Source organism: Apodemus sylvaticus, chromosome 4 (genome assembly GCF_947179515.1).
Source record: "Apodemus sylvaticus chromosome 4, mApoSyl1.1, whole genome shotgun sequence".
NCBI lineage: Eukaryota > Metazoa > Chordata > Mammalia > Rodentia > Muridae > Apodemus > Apodemus sylvaticus.
Window position 1 is genome coordinate 24,349,508 of NC_067475.1, and position 16,844 is coordinate 24,366,351.

At 43.5% G+C, this 16,844-nt stretch overlaps 1 protein-coding gene across 1 annotated transcript; it reads right to left on the reverse strand.

The window, feature by feature from the left end:
- Nucleotides 1–1,345: 1,345 nt before the first annotated feature.
- Adh7 (alcohol dehydrogenase 7 (class IV), mu or sigma polypeptide) lies at nt 1,346–16,612 on the reverse strand. The gene is made up of 9 exons (XM_052178490.1): nt 16,507–16,612; nt 11,092–11,193; nt 9,824–9,962; nt 9,197–9,284; nt 8,890–9,106; nt 6,573–6,833; nt 4,967–5,102; nt 4,135–4,273; nt 1,346–2,106 (listed from the first exon to the last, which is right to left on the reverse strand). Exons 1-9 carry the CDS (start codon nt 16,522–16,524, stop codon nt 2,082–2,084), a joined length of 1,125 nt encoding a protein of 374 aa, XP_052034450.1. The 5' UTR covers nt 16,525–16,612; the 3' UTR covers nt 1,346–2,081.
- Between the last annotated feature and the right edge of the window lie 232 nt (nt 16,613–16,844).

The following is a 16,844-nucleotide window of genomic DNA, read 5'->3' on the forward strand; positions in this document are numbered from 1 at the left end:
ATACCTGATGAGGTTTTTTTTTTTTTTGGTATGTTTGTTTGTTTTTTGACCTAAATATACAAAGTGGAGAAAAGAGAGTATCTTTGATCAGTGGTCCTGGTCAAAGTGGGTGGCTTCAAGTAGAAGACTGAACATAGATCCATATCTATCACCCTACACAAAACTCAACACCAAATGGATCAAGAGCCCCAATGTAAGACCAGACACCTTGAATATGGTAGAAGAGAAAGAAGGGAGTGGGCTTTAACTCTGTGCACAGGAAAGGACTTTCTGAATGGGATCCCAATAGCACAGGCATCCGGACTAACAAGAAATGGGACCTCACAAAGCTGAAGAGCTTATGTACCGTGAAAGAGACCATCATTTGAGCAAAGAGGCAGCCTGCATGATGGGTAAAATGTTTACCTTAAGCCTGGCAGAGGGGTAGAATCTAGAATATACAAAAGAATGAAAAATCTGAACATCAAAAACAAATAAACCAATTTAAAACTGGACTATAGAACCACTTGCCATTTTTATCTTGTGGGACTCGGTATCTTACTTGTATAGTATTGTATTGGGAACTTCCTTTTTAAAATATTTTAAATATACATGTGGAGAGTTATGTGCACATGAGTACCAACGTTCCAGAGGCTGAGAGGGTCTGTTGGGTCCCCCCCACCCCCCACCCCCAACTGGAGTTACAATCAGCTGTGAGCCACCCAGTGTGGGTGCTGGGAACCGAACTTGGGTCCTCTACAAGGGCTTGTTCTGTTAATTACTCAGCCAATCTCTCCAGTTCCTGGCTGAGATTTTTTTCCTCCTGTGTTATTAGATATTTTGGTTTGTGGTTGTAGTTTGTGTGTATTTGACCTTGTCTGGTTTTGCTATCAGAGAAAGATGGGGCTCCCAATGAGTTTTGAAAAGTTCCCATCCTTAAAGGAGCATGCTTGTCCCTTAGGGTCACGTCATTTTTTTACTGGAAAATGTTTATTATGTATTTGGCTTGTAGTTGCATGGACTTTCCAACCTATACCGTGTCCTTATATGGGAATCCCAAATGCCCCCTATTCCTAATCAACTTCTTTTTCTTACAAATCACTTTGTTTCCAGATACTTCAATACTCTACCACCACTAAATCTCAGCAATTAAATAAAACTGTGCCTTTCAATATGCCTTGTCACTACAAATCATTTTATATAACTTTTGATTTTATTAAGAACTTTAAGCCAGGTGTGCATGCTGGCAATCCTGACTTGAGGATTCTACTGGGCTACACAGAGAGCTCTAAGCCAGTCAGAAACATATCATAATGAAATTTTAATGTATATTGTATTTATGTACATATATACAGACAGATGGAGATACATGCTGGTGTAGTTACAGCAAACTAAAAATAATCTTCATGTTAAATGTTATTACTATTTACTTAAGGACTTGTAATTCTACTTTATTAAACTTAATATTGTAAATATCACAATGTGATTATATCTATGGTTCATGTTTAATTGCTATTCTAAAAATATTTTGTCTTGCATTGATAAACAATGACAAATAGCCCCAGGCAAGGTTGTGCTTTTCCCAAGTCACAGTTACATAATGATAATTCTTAAGGTTAATCATTAAAAAATGTGCCCTTCCCTTAAATTTCCCAATTTCTTTCTTAATCTAATCAAGTTATGTATGCAATTTCACAATCTAATTCAAGTTAATTTGTAACATGTTTTTAAAGTGTTTCTGTTAAAAAACAGAATGAGAGCTCGGGTGTTTTTGCTGGGCATTTTCTACTTCTATACACGATGCATCTGTTTTAAGTCAGAACAATTGTAAAATTCTGAAAACAATCCCTCTTCCAACAAATAGAACCCCAACTACATGCTTATAAAATATAGAATTATAGTCTTAAAAAACACAAATCAAAGCATTTACTGTTAGTGTTGAGTTCTCTGCTAATCCTAGGCACTCAATAAACTAAACATATAAAGGTTTATAAAACTCTATAAAGCTTCTCTTTCTTCCCCCAAGGGACAGATTCATGATCTCAGAGGACACTGTCAGGAACAAGGCACAGGTCACAGTCACCCAGCACAGAACACCCAGCTCAAAATGTCAGGACAGTCCGGATGCTGAAATGGAAAAACGATAGCTTTTAGACATGTGTTAAGTGCGTGTTTGTGAGTGTGTATTATATATTCAATAATAAAAAAAAACTTCCCTTCCTATTATAGAAACTCTGTGGTTGAGCCTGTTGTGGGAAAGCGGCCTGGGTTTGAGGTCTGTGCCTTCTGTGCATTCTGGTAGGGAACCTGAGCTGGTACTGAATTGACTCTGGAAGCATCTACTTCACTGTCGTCATTAACAGGAAAGAGCCAGTCCAGCAAACACACGGCTGGGGCCACAGTGGGGAGAACAGGAAAGATAATCCAGAGGGTGTGGCGTTCTCGACCCCTGAGAGATGGTGATCCAGAGGGTGTGGCATTCTCGACCCCTGAGAGATGGTGATCCAGAGGGTGTGGCGTTCTCGACCCGTGAGAGATGGTGAAAGCAGGCATGACCTATTTCCCCTGTATCCCAGATTTTTGTCAGAGTGGGTGCTATGTTCTTTGTTACTGAATATTACATAACTTAACTTAGATAAATAAAATAAATTTATTGCTTAGTTAATTAGATAAATTAAAGTTTAGTAATAAAACCCCTCCTAGACATTAGTGTTTGGGGACAGCCTGACTGCATCTGCTACTGAAGACCTGACTAGGACTGGAAAACCTGGAACAGGAAGCCCACTAAGTTACCATGTCAGCATGCACAGAGCAGCCATGATCAGACGGGGCCAAGACAGGGACCTTGGGCAGGGAAGAGGAGGGGTGGGGGCTGCCTGCAGGACTCAGCATCGCCTTGCACACAGTGGGCAGGCGTCAGAGTGATGCAGAGTAAGTGTCATTCTATGCTTAGGTGTGGAAAAGCACTGTCCTGTGAACTGGGTGGGGACAGAGCACTGGGCGTCCTGCGCAAGAAGCCATGGGAACGGGAGGGCTCAGGTTTACCGATGTCATTTGGGAAGTTACTGCCTTAGGGAAACAGCAGAATATAATTCCAGAGAGAAATGTCTGTGTATTCATAAAACAACTAGTAATTGTTTTTCAAACCATATCAAAATATTAGTTTTATTTATGTAAATAAGTGCGTTTTGACATTTGTTTCTGGGGGAAACCCATCCGTTGGTTACCTGTTTAAAAATTAAAATCTAAACATACATTTATAATGTTACGATTCTGTGGACTGCACCAGGCATAAAGAGAATGTTGAGAAGATGTTAGTTCCTGTTACTGGAGGGTTTGGAGGATCCAAACCCTCTGCATACTGTGTAGATGCTCGATATTTATAGAACCAATGAATGTCATCCATTTTGATCTTGTAGGTGTGTCCTAAACATCCCTAAGGAAAGGATAACTGAAATTGGACTTCTTTACACTTCACCTGGCTCTTGCCCAAGTGCTTAGGAGGGAGAAGGGGTATGCTGGGAGCACTCATCATTTACATAGAGGAGCACTGACTGTTTACATGAGGAGCATTGACAGTTTGCCTGAGGAACATTGACTGATTACTGAGGAACACTCACTGTTTACCTGAGGAGCACTGTTTACCTGAGGAGCACTGACTATTTACCTGAGGAGCACTCACCTTTTATCTGGTGCTTGCAGGGCTCTAGGTGAGAAGTCTGGCCTGCATGGTACACAGCGCACCCTGGCATAGCCCCCCAGATATTATTTATTTGCCCTTTGTGACCTCAGTTTAATCGTCTGAATAGGGCAAAAATAACAGCTGAGAAACAAAACTCAGAAAACAAGCAGAGTTCCCAAAGAGCTTTGGGAACTGTACCGAAGGTCATCATGGCAGTGCACGAGGATTCTAGTAGCTGTATAAATTTTATAAAAGATGGCCAAAGAGACCCATGTGCTGTGGAAAACTAAAGCCCATGGGATTTTAAAGAGTGCATAGACAGATGACATTCTAAGGGAAAAAGACGTGAGTAGCTGTGCCCACCTGGATAGTTTAAATAATCCAAAATAAAAACCAAAGGAAATGGGTATATTTACAAATACCAAAATTTCAAACTAGCCTGTAGGAGAGAGGTCACAAGCCGCCACACATACCTTTGCCCTGAATAGAGCAATTCAAATCCTTCATTGATATTATTAAAAGGCAAGGTGTGGGTTATCAACTGGTCCAGGTCAAACTTCTTTTCCAGGAGCTCAGTCACCAGTTTGGGGACATCATCTCTGCTCTTCCAACCTGCGGGTAAATTCAGGGTTGTTCTCTAAACTTTATTAAGTAGCCCTCACCTTTCACAGCATGATGTCTGTGTCATTTCTCTTGTGCATTATGACTGTCCCATCCCCATCCTTGAGTCATTCCCAGAATATAAATGAGCAGTATTTCTCCCATCTTAAGAAATAAAGGCTAACAAACTCCTCCTCGGTTCCTGGTCTCCTCCAGTTCCGTGTCTCTGTGCTGTCCAGAGCCACCGACACAACCGTCCACCATGCATTGTTTCCAGTTCCAGCCCCTTTGATTCTCTAGTGATCTCACTCTACAGAGATTCACATTCTTGCACACTGATGTTTCTGCTCTAGTCAAGGTTCCCCCCACCTGCATTTTGACGCAATGGTCAGCAGTGATTCCTATACTAGTGTGTACTCCAGGGAGTGTTTGCGGTGCCTTTCTCCATCTCCCACTCTGATCTCTTGATTCTGGTCATTTGTTATCACCATTATTCTCCTACCTCAGCTAGGAGAAGATTTTGTGACTCTTCCACATCTCCCAGACGTAAGGAACAGAGAGCTATCTTTTGTGCAATCGATCTCACAGTTCCATTTGGGGGACATTTAACACTCATCCTTGGGAGGAGATGAGAATACAAGTCTCTCTTCCTGGATAGGCAGGAAAGGTAAAGTTACTGCTGTCCAGAGGCCCGGTTGCTCTTACCCCCAAAGACGCAGCCTTTCCACGTACGCCCAGTGAAGAGCAGCATTGGGTCATAGCTGAGCATCTTGGCTGACGGAGGAGCGCCAACCACCACACTGGTTCCATAGTTCATGTGGCAAGATGAGAGGGCATCAACCTGAGAGTAACATGAAGAGGATTGGTGCTTAGGGAGAGCATGGGCTCAGCAATGACCAACGGATGGACAGGGTTCCGGTAGTTAACATGGCTTCCAACTGTAAAATCAAAGTTGACCTCAGGCTTGAGGTTTCTACTTGATTTAAAAATTCTCAATGCAACTTTAGTCCTTAGTAATTCATCTCCTATGGAGATGTGGCAACATAAGATATGGAGTCGCCTTTATTGTGCCAGTATAATTGTGATTCTTAGTGCATTTAGTCGATTTTCACTGACTAACAAGACAGAGGGAATCCTTGTGATACTTTTATAACAACGTCAACACCTCAGACAAGTCTTAAGTTATTGGAGCAAAATGAAATTGAATTAATCGATTGGAATGCTTGAAATTTTTGTCTGAAAATTAAACCAAATACTAAACTATGGGGCAAAGGAGTTTCTTTTCTTGACGATATCTCAAGGGTAAGGCAATGATTTTGGTCATCTATTCTTTCAGTTATTCACCAATAACACTTTGAAATACGCAGCAGATTGCAACAACAGAGTCTTCAGCAGGCTTCATCATGTGTCTGGCTATTCTCTTTGTAAAGTACAGCCTAGACCACCAAGGTTGCTGCAGAATAAATTGTAGGTGACATCACAAAAGGGATACGACAGTGACCATGAGCCGAAGGCTTCTTCTCAATTACCAGATGCCTCAGAGACAATTTCATCTATTATGCAATTGTAAGCAAAATTGTTTTTCTTCTGTTTTCCAGATCTCCCTATTCAAGGTCAGGGCTTTCTCATTCCAAGTGCGCTGTTAAGTCCGGCCGGCACTGGGTGCTACGACGACGGAGACTTAATTCGTGATGCAAAGTTTGTGTTCTATGGGGATTGAGAGGCAGGATAAGCGAGCTCAGGTGAAGGATTTGGAGGGGGAGATCACATTTTGAACAATCTCCTTTCCCCTGTATCCCTTCATTAACACTCTTCAGCCCTCATCACAGATTCAAAAATGGAATAAGTCTTGCCACGTGTACAAGGAAACCTATGGGCCTCAGGTCGCCTCCTTGCCTTCTAGTCACAAGAGAATGGTGTGATATGATGCTTACATGATCAGGTAAAACTGATCTTAAGATTGTGACTTTTTAGGAAAAGTTGCTATTACATTTTTCATTTTATCTTAATGCCTTTATTTGTATATGGGCATAAAAATGACTGATTCTCTCCATAAAAATGTGGAGATCAGAGGACAAACTTGTGTGAGTTGTTGGTTCTTTCCTTCTACGTGTGAGTCTTGGGAAGTAAGCTCATGTCATTAGATTTGGAGACTAGATTTTTACTCACTGAGACTTTTTATCTCACCATCCCTGCGGTTTCTGGCCTGAGTCACAGATATTCCCATAATTGATTGTTAATGAAGTTATGAGAAATCCCTTTTAGCCTTGGAGCTTGGGTTGGTTGTGGCTTTCTGAATCTTGAGTCTTACCATGGTCTCAAGACGCCCAATAACTTCAAAAGTATACTGTACAGTGTCTCCTGTCATGTCGGAAAGCACCTCACTGATGGGCTTGGTGAAGTCCTTGGGACTGATACACTCTGTGGCACCTACGGCTAGGGCTTTCTGGAATTTGTCTTTGTTGATGTCAATTCCAATGATCCGAGAGGCGCCAGCTGCTTTACAGCCCATGATGACTGACAGGCCAACGCCACCCAGGCCAAACACAACGCAGGTAGAGCCAGGCGTGACCTGTGGAGAGAACAGTTCCTCAGAGTTGACAATGCCTACAAAGCAGTCTCAGTGTCTGGAGCACAGACAGCAAGGGATTGCCATGCCTTGGGCCAGGACTCCAGATGAATGACTCAGGTGAGGGTGACACATGAAGAATTACAAGTAGAAGAATGCCTGAGAAAAGAAATATTTGCCAAAGCAAAGAAGTGTTTGCCAGATTAATAGAAGGCTTTCCTAAAGGCTTAGCCATGGACAAGAAGCCTTTGTAGCCTGCCTGGCCCTACCCACAACCCTCTCTGCTCTTACAGGGGGCTTAGACAAACACTGAGGTCTCCTTATTGTCTTTCCACAAAGCCCTGCTGCTTTGTTTTAGGTTTGGTCTGAAGGACAGCCAGTGAATACCCCTGACTCTGAGTCATTTTGAGATGTATTGTCTTTTTTATTTTCATCCTGCCAAGTCCAACTTCCATGCCACATGGAATTCAATGGCTGATGAAAGTTGCCATACTTAAGCCAACTTTGGGTTTTTTTTTACCCAGCACTGTGCTAGATTAAAGAATATTCTTCCTGATAGAAGAATAACAAAGATTGACTCCAAGTGATCATTTATTTAAAAACTCACTAGCATTTTCATGTGACACGACAGCTGTGCTGGTCTTCTCTGTACCCTGCAACCGTGTGTCAAAACGTTAACCTTTCGTATCCCAACATCTGGTTTAGTTTGGAGAGTGTCTTTGCGGAGGTCACTGAGTTACAATGATGTCACTGGGAAAAGCTCTGCTGCGGTTTGGATGTAGTTAGACCTGTCTTCCATGGGCTTGCACTGGGGACTTTGTGTGCTGCGTAACCAACCATGTGAAACCTGTGTGGCCTAAGGGTGGGTGAGCAGGGCCCTGGAGGCGCTGGCCTCAGCAGGGATCCATTCTCGGGGGTCTTGGTTAGTTTCCTGGAGAGTGGGCTGTGGTAGGGTGACGTCACACACTGCAGTTTGCCTCTGCTGGGTCTGCTAGGTCTCCTGTCTCAGCTGTCTGTGTTGTGAGCGAGCTAGTAGGGGTCCCCCAGCCAAAGGCTGAACCATGTGAACTTGAAGCTTTGGTCTTCACAACTGTGAGACAAGTAAACCTGTTTTCTTTGTAGGTACCAGTGTTCATGTATGCCGTTATAGCAACATAAAACCGACCAGCCCATTCCTAATGCAATGCGATTGGGGTTCTTACAAAACAAAATGAAACTTAGATATTGTCGTGCTTTATAAAAAGAAAAAGAAGCCGGAGACGTGTTAGGTAGGGGTATGCTGAGGCGTCCCTTCCCCCTGAGGGACCAGCCATATAGTATAGAATAGAGTTTAGGGCATGGGGAGGGGAGATGAGGGAGTAGGGACAGAGGGGGGATGGGGAGAGGGAGGGAAGGGGGTAAGGGAGCAAGAGGAGGAGGAGGTGGAGGAGGTAGAGGAGGACGAGGAGGATGGTGTGTGTGTGTGTGAGAGAGAGAGAGAGAGAGAGAGAGAGAGAGGTTTATGCATGTTGCCAGGTAACTGTGGGGCGGAGCATAGAAGGAATGCCAACAGATATAAAGACAAAGTAGGGAAGATGATGGGAAAAGACCGGGCTATTAACATCCGTGTACACTGCAAGAAGAGAGGCCTGAAGCAGACCCTCCCCCAGCAGCTACGGAAGGAACCAACCACCGTGTCAGTGTCAGCGCTCTGATTTTAGATTTCTGACCTTCAGGACTCTATGGCAGTCATGTTTGATGCTTAAAGCGTCCAGTCTGCCGCACTTCGCTGTAGACCCTCCAGCAAACCGACACACCATCACCAAGATGCATTTGGTGGGAAAAGAGAGATTCAGGGAATCTAAACTTTAGTGATTTAGCCGGCAGCCACAGAAAGTAAATCTAGACAATGAAGCTCCACGCATTTAGAAATAAAATTTCGACTTGGATCCTGCCTCCCTTTCTTCCAGTTCATCTGGCGGCGCGTATGTTTTCCAAACATTTCATTTCCAAATTGCTTTAGGGTTCTGTGAAAATCCCCGTCTGAAAGACTGTCAGGCTAGCGGGTTCCAACTCCTACCTTGGCAGTTTTAACAGCAGCCCCATAACCGGTGGAAAATCCGCAGCCGATCAGGCAGGCTTTCTCGGGAGGAGCCGCTCCGTCTATCTTAGCTACGGAGGACTCATCCAGCACCGTGTACTCGGTGAAGGTGCTGGTGTTCATGAAGTGCTGGACCGGTTTGCCCTTGCAGGTGAATCTGGTAGTGCCGTCGGCCAGTACTCCACGGCCTGTCAGACTGTTGGATACATCACAGGTACACATTCCTTAAGTCAATTCAGAAACTACCACGGGGAACTCAAATGACAGGGTAAAGAATGACACCTACTCGCTCCGGACGCAGAGATTGCCCTCTGGGTTCCGGCAGGCATTACATTCTCTACACTGTGGTAGAAAGAGAGGGATGACTTTGTCACCTAGAAGGAAAGTAACATGGCATAAGATGTCATTCGTTTGTATTAAAGTACGAAGTAAGAAGGTTTGGTAGCTCGTCCCTGTAATCTCAGGACAAGACTCACAGAGGGAGATTGCCAGGCCAGCCTGGGCTAAGTAGTGAGTTCAGGCCAGCCTTGGAAACATTACCTCGAGGACCATAAATAGTTTAATTAATTAATTAATTAATTAATTAATTGATAGATTAATTAATTAAGCGACAGATTAATTAATTGATTGATTAAGCGACAGATTAATTAATTGATTAATTAAGCGATAGATTAATTAATTGATTGATTAAGCGATAGATTGAACAGGTGTGAATTGAACCTATATTATACACAAAAATGTCTTTAAAATAGTCTAAGAGTTATAAGTACCACGAAGCAGTGTTGAAGACTGTGATTTGGCAAGTTGACTTTACTAGGTACCATCTCGCTCCATCCCTTAAGTTGTGTCTCTCTACTGACCCCTAGTGTATAATGTGCTGTTTGCTTTAATAGTATAATCAGGGTCTCCATACCTGGTCTCACTGTAGTGACCCCTTCTCCAACACTCTCCACAACGCCAACTGCTTCATGTCCCACAATCACTGGAAACTTAGACACCATCGTCCCTTTTATTACATGGTCATCTGTGCGACAGATTCCTGTGGCCAAAATCTGTGTTTAAAACAAAGGAACAGCAAACAGTTCTCTTTTAACTCCGTTGTATCATTTTCTCACATTATAGAGTTGATACTAAACCAGCCTGAGCCTAAATCAAACCCCAGGTCAAGTTCTGGTGCTTCAGGGACTTAGAGCATTGCTGCCTCCCTTCCTGCTTGGGTCCTGATGCCCTTCTGCAGGGAAGAGGTCAAAAAAGATTAGCATAAAGTCCTGCTAAACTCGGGCATCTACACCAAAGATAAAGGCTGTCCGGAGGGTGGGCGTGAGGCACCACAGGAAACTATTTCTTCTCAGGCAGAAATGAGTTCCTAGTGAGAATCCTCTAGGTGGTCCTCGTGGCACTGGCCTGCAGTCACATCTTTTTGGGAAACAGGCAAGAGGATCACCAAGTTCATGGCTTATGCACGCTACAAAGTGAGTTCAAGGCCAGCCTCTGTGACTTAGTAAGACCTGTCTCTGAGCAGGAAGTGAAAGCGTAGCTAGAGATATATGTCCTTGGGCAAATATTTGCCTGGCATGCATGATGCCCAAGGTTCTGTTCCCTGTGCTACATACATACATACATACATACATACATATCTCAATACCTTGTGACTCTCAGAAGATTTAAGACAATTCTTGGTCATGACTATTGATATTTTCTATCAAACACTACATCATTAAAATTTTGACAAATATTCTCTTTAATAAGCTAGATTAGCATTGTTAATTGGTGCATTTCACAGCCCACACGATCACTTCCCTACCAACAGAAATGATCGATGGGTGAATTAGCTGGGAAATGTATTTTTAAGAAGCTACTTCTTAAAAATACATCTCTCTGGGCTGGAGCGATGGCTCAGCAGGACCCAGCATTGATTCCCAGCACCCGCATGGTAGCTCGCAACTGCATCTCCACAACTCCAGTTCCAGGAGATCCAATGCCCTCTTCTGGCTTCCTCCAGCACTGACCACAAATGTCGTGTACAGACATACATGCAGACAAACACCCCCTTAAATTAATTAATTAATTAATTAATTAATTAATTAATTAAAAATGTAAAAGGAAGTCAGCCTCACAACAGTGGCTCTCTGGGTAAAAGACATCAGATTCCGTGTTTCTGTCTTCCAAGCCACTTCTTACCTTAACACGAACTTCCTTAGCCTTTGGTGGGGCCACTTCGATTTCCTCAATGGAGAAGGGCTGGTTCATTCCCCAGAGTAGAGCTGCTTTGCACCTAATAACCTGAGAAGCCAAGCATCATTACTGGTGCTAATCATACATGCAGACCTCCTGAGTCACAGCAATATTTGCAGAAGATCATAGCTAACATTCTGATTGTCTAAGAGTGCTTTCCTTCAAAGGCCCTCCAGAGACTGCCCCACCTGGGGATCCATCCCATATACAGTTACCAAAGCCAGACACTATGGTGGATGCCAGGAAGTGCTTGCTGACAGGGGTCTGACATAGCTGTCTCCTGAGAGGCTCTTCCAGTGCCTGACAAATACAGAGGTGGATGCTCTCAGCCAACCATTGGACTGAGCACAGGGTCCCCAATAGAGGAGTTAAAGGACCAAGGAAGTGAAGGGGTTTGCAACCCCATAGGAGGAACAACAATATGAACCAACCAGTATCCCCAGAACTCCCAGGGACTAAATTACCAACCTAAGAGTGCACATGGAGGGACCCATGGCTTCAGATGCATATGCAGCAGAGGATGGCCTTGTTGGACATCAAAGGGAGGAGAGGCCCTTGGTCCTAAGAAGGCTCCATGCCCCAGTGTAGGGGAATGCCAGGACAGGGAAGCGGGAGTGGGTAAGCTGTTGAGCAGGGGGATGGGAGATGGGGTAGGGGGTTTTTGGAGGGGAAACCAGAAAGGGGATAATATTTGAAATGTAAATAAAGATAATATCCAATTTTTAAAAAAGGGGAAACAAAGAATACTTCCCTTCAGCAACAAAGTTGAAAGCTTTACAGTTCGTTTTGTGCGGGCCTTTGTCTGATGAACTGCTCTGAGAAATCATCCCAGCCATACGGAATGACAGATCCAAAACCACACAGCATGTGTGGTCAGGGCTGGGATTCACACAGTACTTCAATATACTAGTCTCTTGGTATGATTACAAACGCAATAGATGGGTACACCTGTCACCCTCTTATTAACAGAGCACAAGTCTGTAACACAGAAGACACAGCTGCTCTGTGTGTGAGAATTTAATCCGGTCTTTGATTACATCCGCAGCCACGTAGCAATGATGAAGCAATGGGATGGCCCACGGTAAGACATGAGCTGTTACCGTGGTGAAGCCTGTGGACTGTGGCTGGGCTGCGTCACTGGTGCCTTTGCATCTCCTCGTCATTGTTTAAACCTAGCCCAAGCCAGAGCTTCTTGTACAAATAGTACACACCCAGCAATTGGCCGCCAGGCACTGAAGTGGCTTTGCAAGGGCTACTCTGCTAACTGCTTTTAGTAAGATTATCAAATAGAGAGGGAGGGAGTGAGGGAGGGAGAGACAGACAGACAGAGAGTCTGTAAGTTTGTTTCTGACTTCTACATGTGAGCCATGGCACACAGGCACCTATGGTCACTCAAAAATGAACATGCATGGCAATTATACATGCACACGCATGTGCACACATGGTAGGGAAGAAGAGAGAACAGGAACATACAGATGAAAATAAAACAAAATGTAAAATACTCATTTTTCCCTGATTCACAACACGCTACTCCTCAACTTCTTGGCCAACTCATGCAAACTCCTTCAGATGCCTCAGTGCCTTTCGCAGGATTACATGTGAGAAAGTTGCTCAGGACAAATGAGTGGCAGAAAGCCACCGATGTCTCCTTTTAACATGCACCTCTGACTTGCAGTCATGATGTAATCTGCTCAACATCGAACTAGAACCCTTACTGTCTTAATGGCAGTGACAGAGAGCACAGAGTAACTTTTATATTTAACAACAGTAGAAAAAAAATGTCATAGAGCAAACAATTATTCCTCAGAAGCCATTACCCGACCCTCTTATCTTGCTCTGTGACTCAGGTTTCAGGCTGGCCCCAAATTTATGAATCCTCCTGTCTCAAGCTCCCGCATGCTGGGAATACAGCATGCCTGGTGATCTCCTCGTGTTGTATGCTGAGGGACAACAGATTTACTCAGCAGACCACAGAGATGCTTTGAGAGGATGCATAATGTAAAATGGTAAAAGTCGCTTTCTGTCTGCCACATAGAAAGCTCAATCAGATGAACAGAGGAAGGATCAAGGTCTCCAATCACTGTTCTGCCCACCTAACTGCTTCTCTATTTCAGGAGATGCGCATGGAGGACTTAAGCTGAAAAGAATACAAGTTAATATATTGTGGCATATTTCTTCTTGGTCTTAAGAGCATTTTTAAGGGCTGGAGAGATGGTTCAGCAGTTAAGAGCACCGACTGCTCTTCTAGAGGTCTTGAGTTCAATTCCCAGCAACCACATGGTGGCTCACATGTGTCCTCTCATGAAGAGGGCAATGGTGGTGTACTCATATGCATAAAATAAATAAATAAATAAATCTTTAAAAAAATAACATTTTAAAAAGAGTAAAAATAACAAGCTATAATTCTCTGTTTATCAAGTTAATAATGACTTTTTACTTAACAAGGATACCCAATTCTGTCTAAGCAGAAAAATGGGCAGTTCTTCTCAGGTTCGCCTCTTCAGAAGTGATTTGCTCAGTACATCAAAACACGTAAGTATGTACTGACACTTTCATCCCATAGTTCCAGTTTAGAAATCAACCTCAGGGAGAACAAAGTGTAGGAAAATAAAAACCCTTAATATGCTTCAGAGGTCATCTCGGGACTATAAGTGAGATATGTAAACAAGATCGGAGGAAACTGACCTAAATCTAGCTATCACTGTAAGATACTAAATGGCTCATCGGTTAAGAGTACTGGCTGCTCTTCCAGAGGTGCTGAGTCCAATTCCCAGCAGCCACAGGGTGGCTCACAACCATCTGCAATGGGATCTGATACACCTTCTGGTGTGTCTAAAGACAGCGACAGTGTACTCATATAAATAAAACAGATCAATATATGGAAAAATAGGTTAAAGATATTGATATTTATATGAGCACAGCATGTAAAATGTGGTTGGAGAATGCATAAGGAAACAAATCAGGCAAAAACAAAGTCAGTGGTAGTTTGAGAATATGAGAATACGCTTGACTTCCTCCGTATGTCCTATTTATCCAATATCTAGAATAAAGCCCAAAGTCTTTGGTATATTTGTGTGTTGGAGCCCTAATGCTCAGTACCTTAGAATTTGATAGTTCAGCACTTGGGGACTGGGTCTTTCACATTGCAATCAAGTTATAATGTAGCCACTGAAGTTAGGCCAGTCCTATAGGCTATGTTCATACTGAGGTTAAGACATAGACACAAGGAAAGGCCATGTAGAAACACGAGCAAAGGAAACAGTTCCTAAAGGAACCAATCTTGTCCACGCTCTGTGTGGATCCACTCAGGATCCCAGCTTCCAGATGTATGAGCCAATAAATCTTTGCTGCTTACGCCGCACAGTCCTGATACTTTGCTAATGGCATCTTTAGCAAATTATAATAATCGTCTTTTTTTTTAATGAAACAGAAAAAAAACTCAAAACAAACAAACAAACAAAAAACACAGGGGGAGTCCTTATATAAAGGGAACCTCTCTTCCTGAGATGCACGGAAACAGCAGAACAATTTAGGGACCACGTCACCCGCTTTGAACTACCCCACAGTATAGCATCGCCTAATCAATATTCTAAATCTGTTGTGCCATTGTCATGTATGCTGGATTCCTGATGATAGTTAGGAGTGCTGCCTGGAGTCTGAATTCCCTGTTGCTGGGAGTGCTCTGACAGTGGCTGGACAGTCACATGATGGAGGCCACAGAAGTGGTTGTGTGGAGTTGAAAGTGTTTTAAGATTCATTCTAACTCTTTTATTTATTTCTGTGGGCAACATTACTAACTTCCACAGTGCAAAGTTAATTCTCTTGACTATCAGTCTTTACTGGATTTCTGACTCAAACTAAGATGTTTTCATTCTGGTTCTCTTCAGTTGAAGGGGAAAGTTATTTCAGGTTCTGGCATTCAGACCTTCTCTCCTCTCTCGTGCTTCAAAGACTTCAAACATTATCTTTAGCTTCCTAAAGTTTTAAGGTAGACTAAATGCAAAGTTGTTTAAAAGTAACACCAGTAAGGAAAGGCCATCCAGAAACTGTCCCACGTGGGGATTTATTCCAAATGCAGTCACCAAACCCTGACGCTATTGCTGATGCAATCAATAGCTTGCTGAATGGAGTCTGAAATGGCTGTCTCCTGAGAGACCTGGCCAGAGGCAGATGCTCATATCCAAGCATTGGACTGAGTGCAAGGATCCCCAGTGGAGGAGTTAGAGAAGGGCTGAAGGAGCTGAAGGGGTTTGCAACCTCATAGGAAGAACAATAATATCAACCAACCAGACCCTCTAGAGTTCCCAGGGACTAAACGATCAACCAAGGAGTATACATGGAGGGACTCATGGCTCCAGCCTCATATATAGCAGAGGATGGCCTTGTCAGGCATCAATGGGAGGAGAGGTCCTTGGTCTTATGAAGGCTTGATAGATGACCCAGTGTAGGGGAATTGAGGGCTGGGAGGTGGGAGTGGAGTGGGTGGAGGAACACCCTCATAGAAGGAGGGAGAGGGCGGATAGGATAGGGGGGTTCTGGTGATGGGATGGGAGTTGGGGGACGGGAGTGGGGGGACTGGGAAAGGGGATAACATTTGAAATGTAAATAAAGAAAATATCCAATTAGAAAAGAAAAAAAAGTAATGCCAGTAACACTTCCCAATGTCTCAAGCAGTTATATACCCTTTTAAAGCAGGAACCCAATCATCCCAATCAGCAAGTGGAGAAGAAAGCCAGCCTTGGTTTTTTTTTAGTTCATGTCACCATTCTGGCCCTGTCATCTTCTGAAGGAATAAATACGCTTCACCCACAACACAGTCCTATTTTCCAAGAGCATCTGCACTTATGCTGAGATATTAAAAACGTGTGTGTCCTCAGAAACTCAGGCCGTGTGATTTCTCTGTTGTTGACTTTGCATTCCTGAATTAGCATTTTCCATCCTCCACAATGGGGCAGTTTTCCCCAACAGCTGCAAGGAGATTCTGGAACTTTCACACTCTAGAAAGGAATTGGGTACTTACCACTGACCCTATTGACGTCTCCTTGTAGAAACAGTTTGCTACCCAGAGCAATTGACTGGCTAGCTGGAAATTAAATTGTGGATAATGTCCGTGGAAATCACAATTCTCTGCTTCCCTTCCCTGCTTTCTGGGAGAAGCTTCAGCATGTGGTTTTCAATTGAATCCTGCTGCTCTTGATAATCTGATGCAGTTTACCCACATCTCCCCAATGTGTGCCTGCTTAACAGCCTTGCCTTCCTCAAGAAATAGCTGAGTATCTCCCTCCTGGATTCAGAGCTCTCGGAAGCAACCCCCATGATTAGCTCAAGAGTCTGAGCAAGCCAAAAAAACGTTTCCCTTACTTTTCCAGCAGTGCCCATCTTGGCTCTCCTGGGATTGTGGTCTGCAAACAGTTCACTCTTCTATGGCCGATGCACAGTTCACCCTTCTACGAGTACCGGCATCTCCCGCCTTCAATAAATAGCGTGACTTGGATGTTCTGCTTGCCTTAGGCGACATGACTCATAGCCTTAGAACTTTCCCAGCCCAAGAAGCTCCACCCTCCTGCAAGCCAAGTGGTGAAAAGAAACACAGTAAACACTACGACAAGAATACAAATGTAACAAGCACTGGGTGATCAAGTCTACTGGGAAGGGCCAGGAAACACTCTTACCCATTTTATTTTAGAGAATACAAAAAC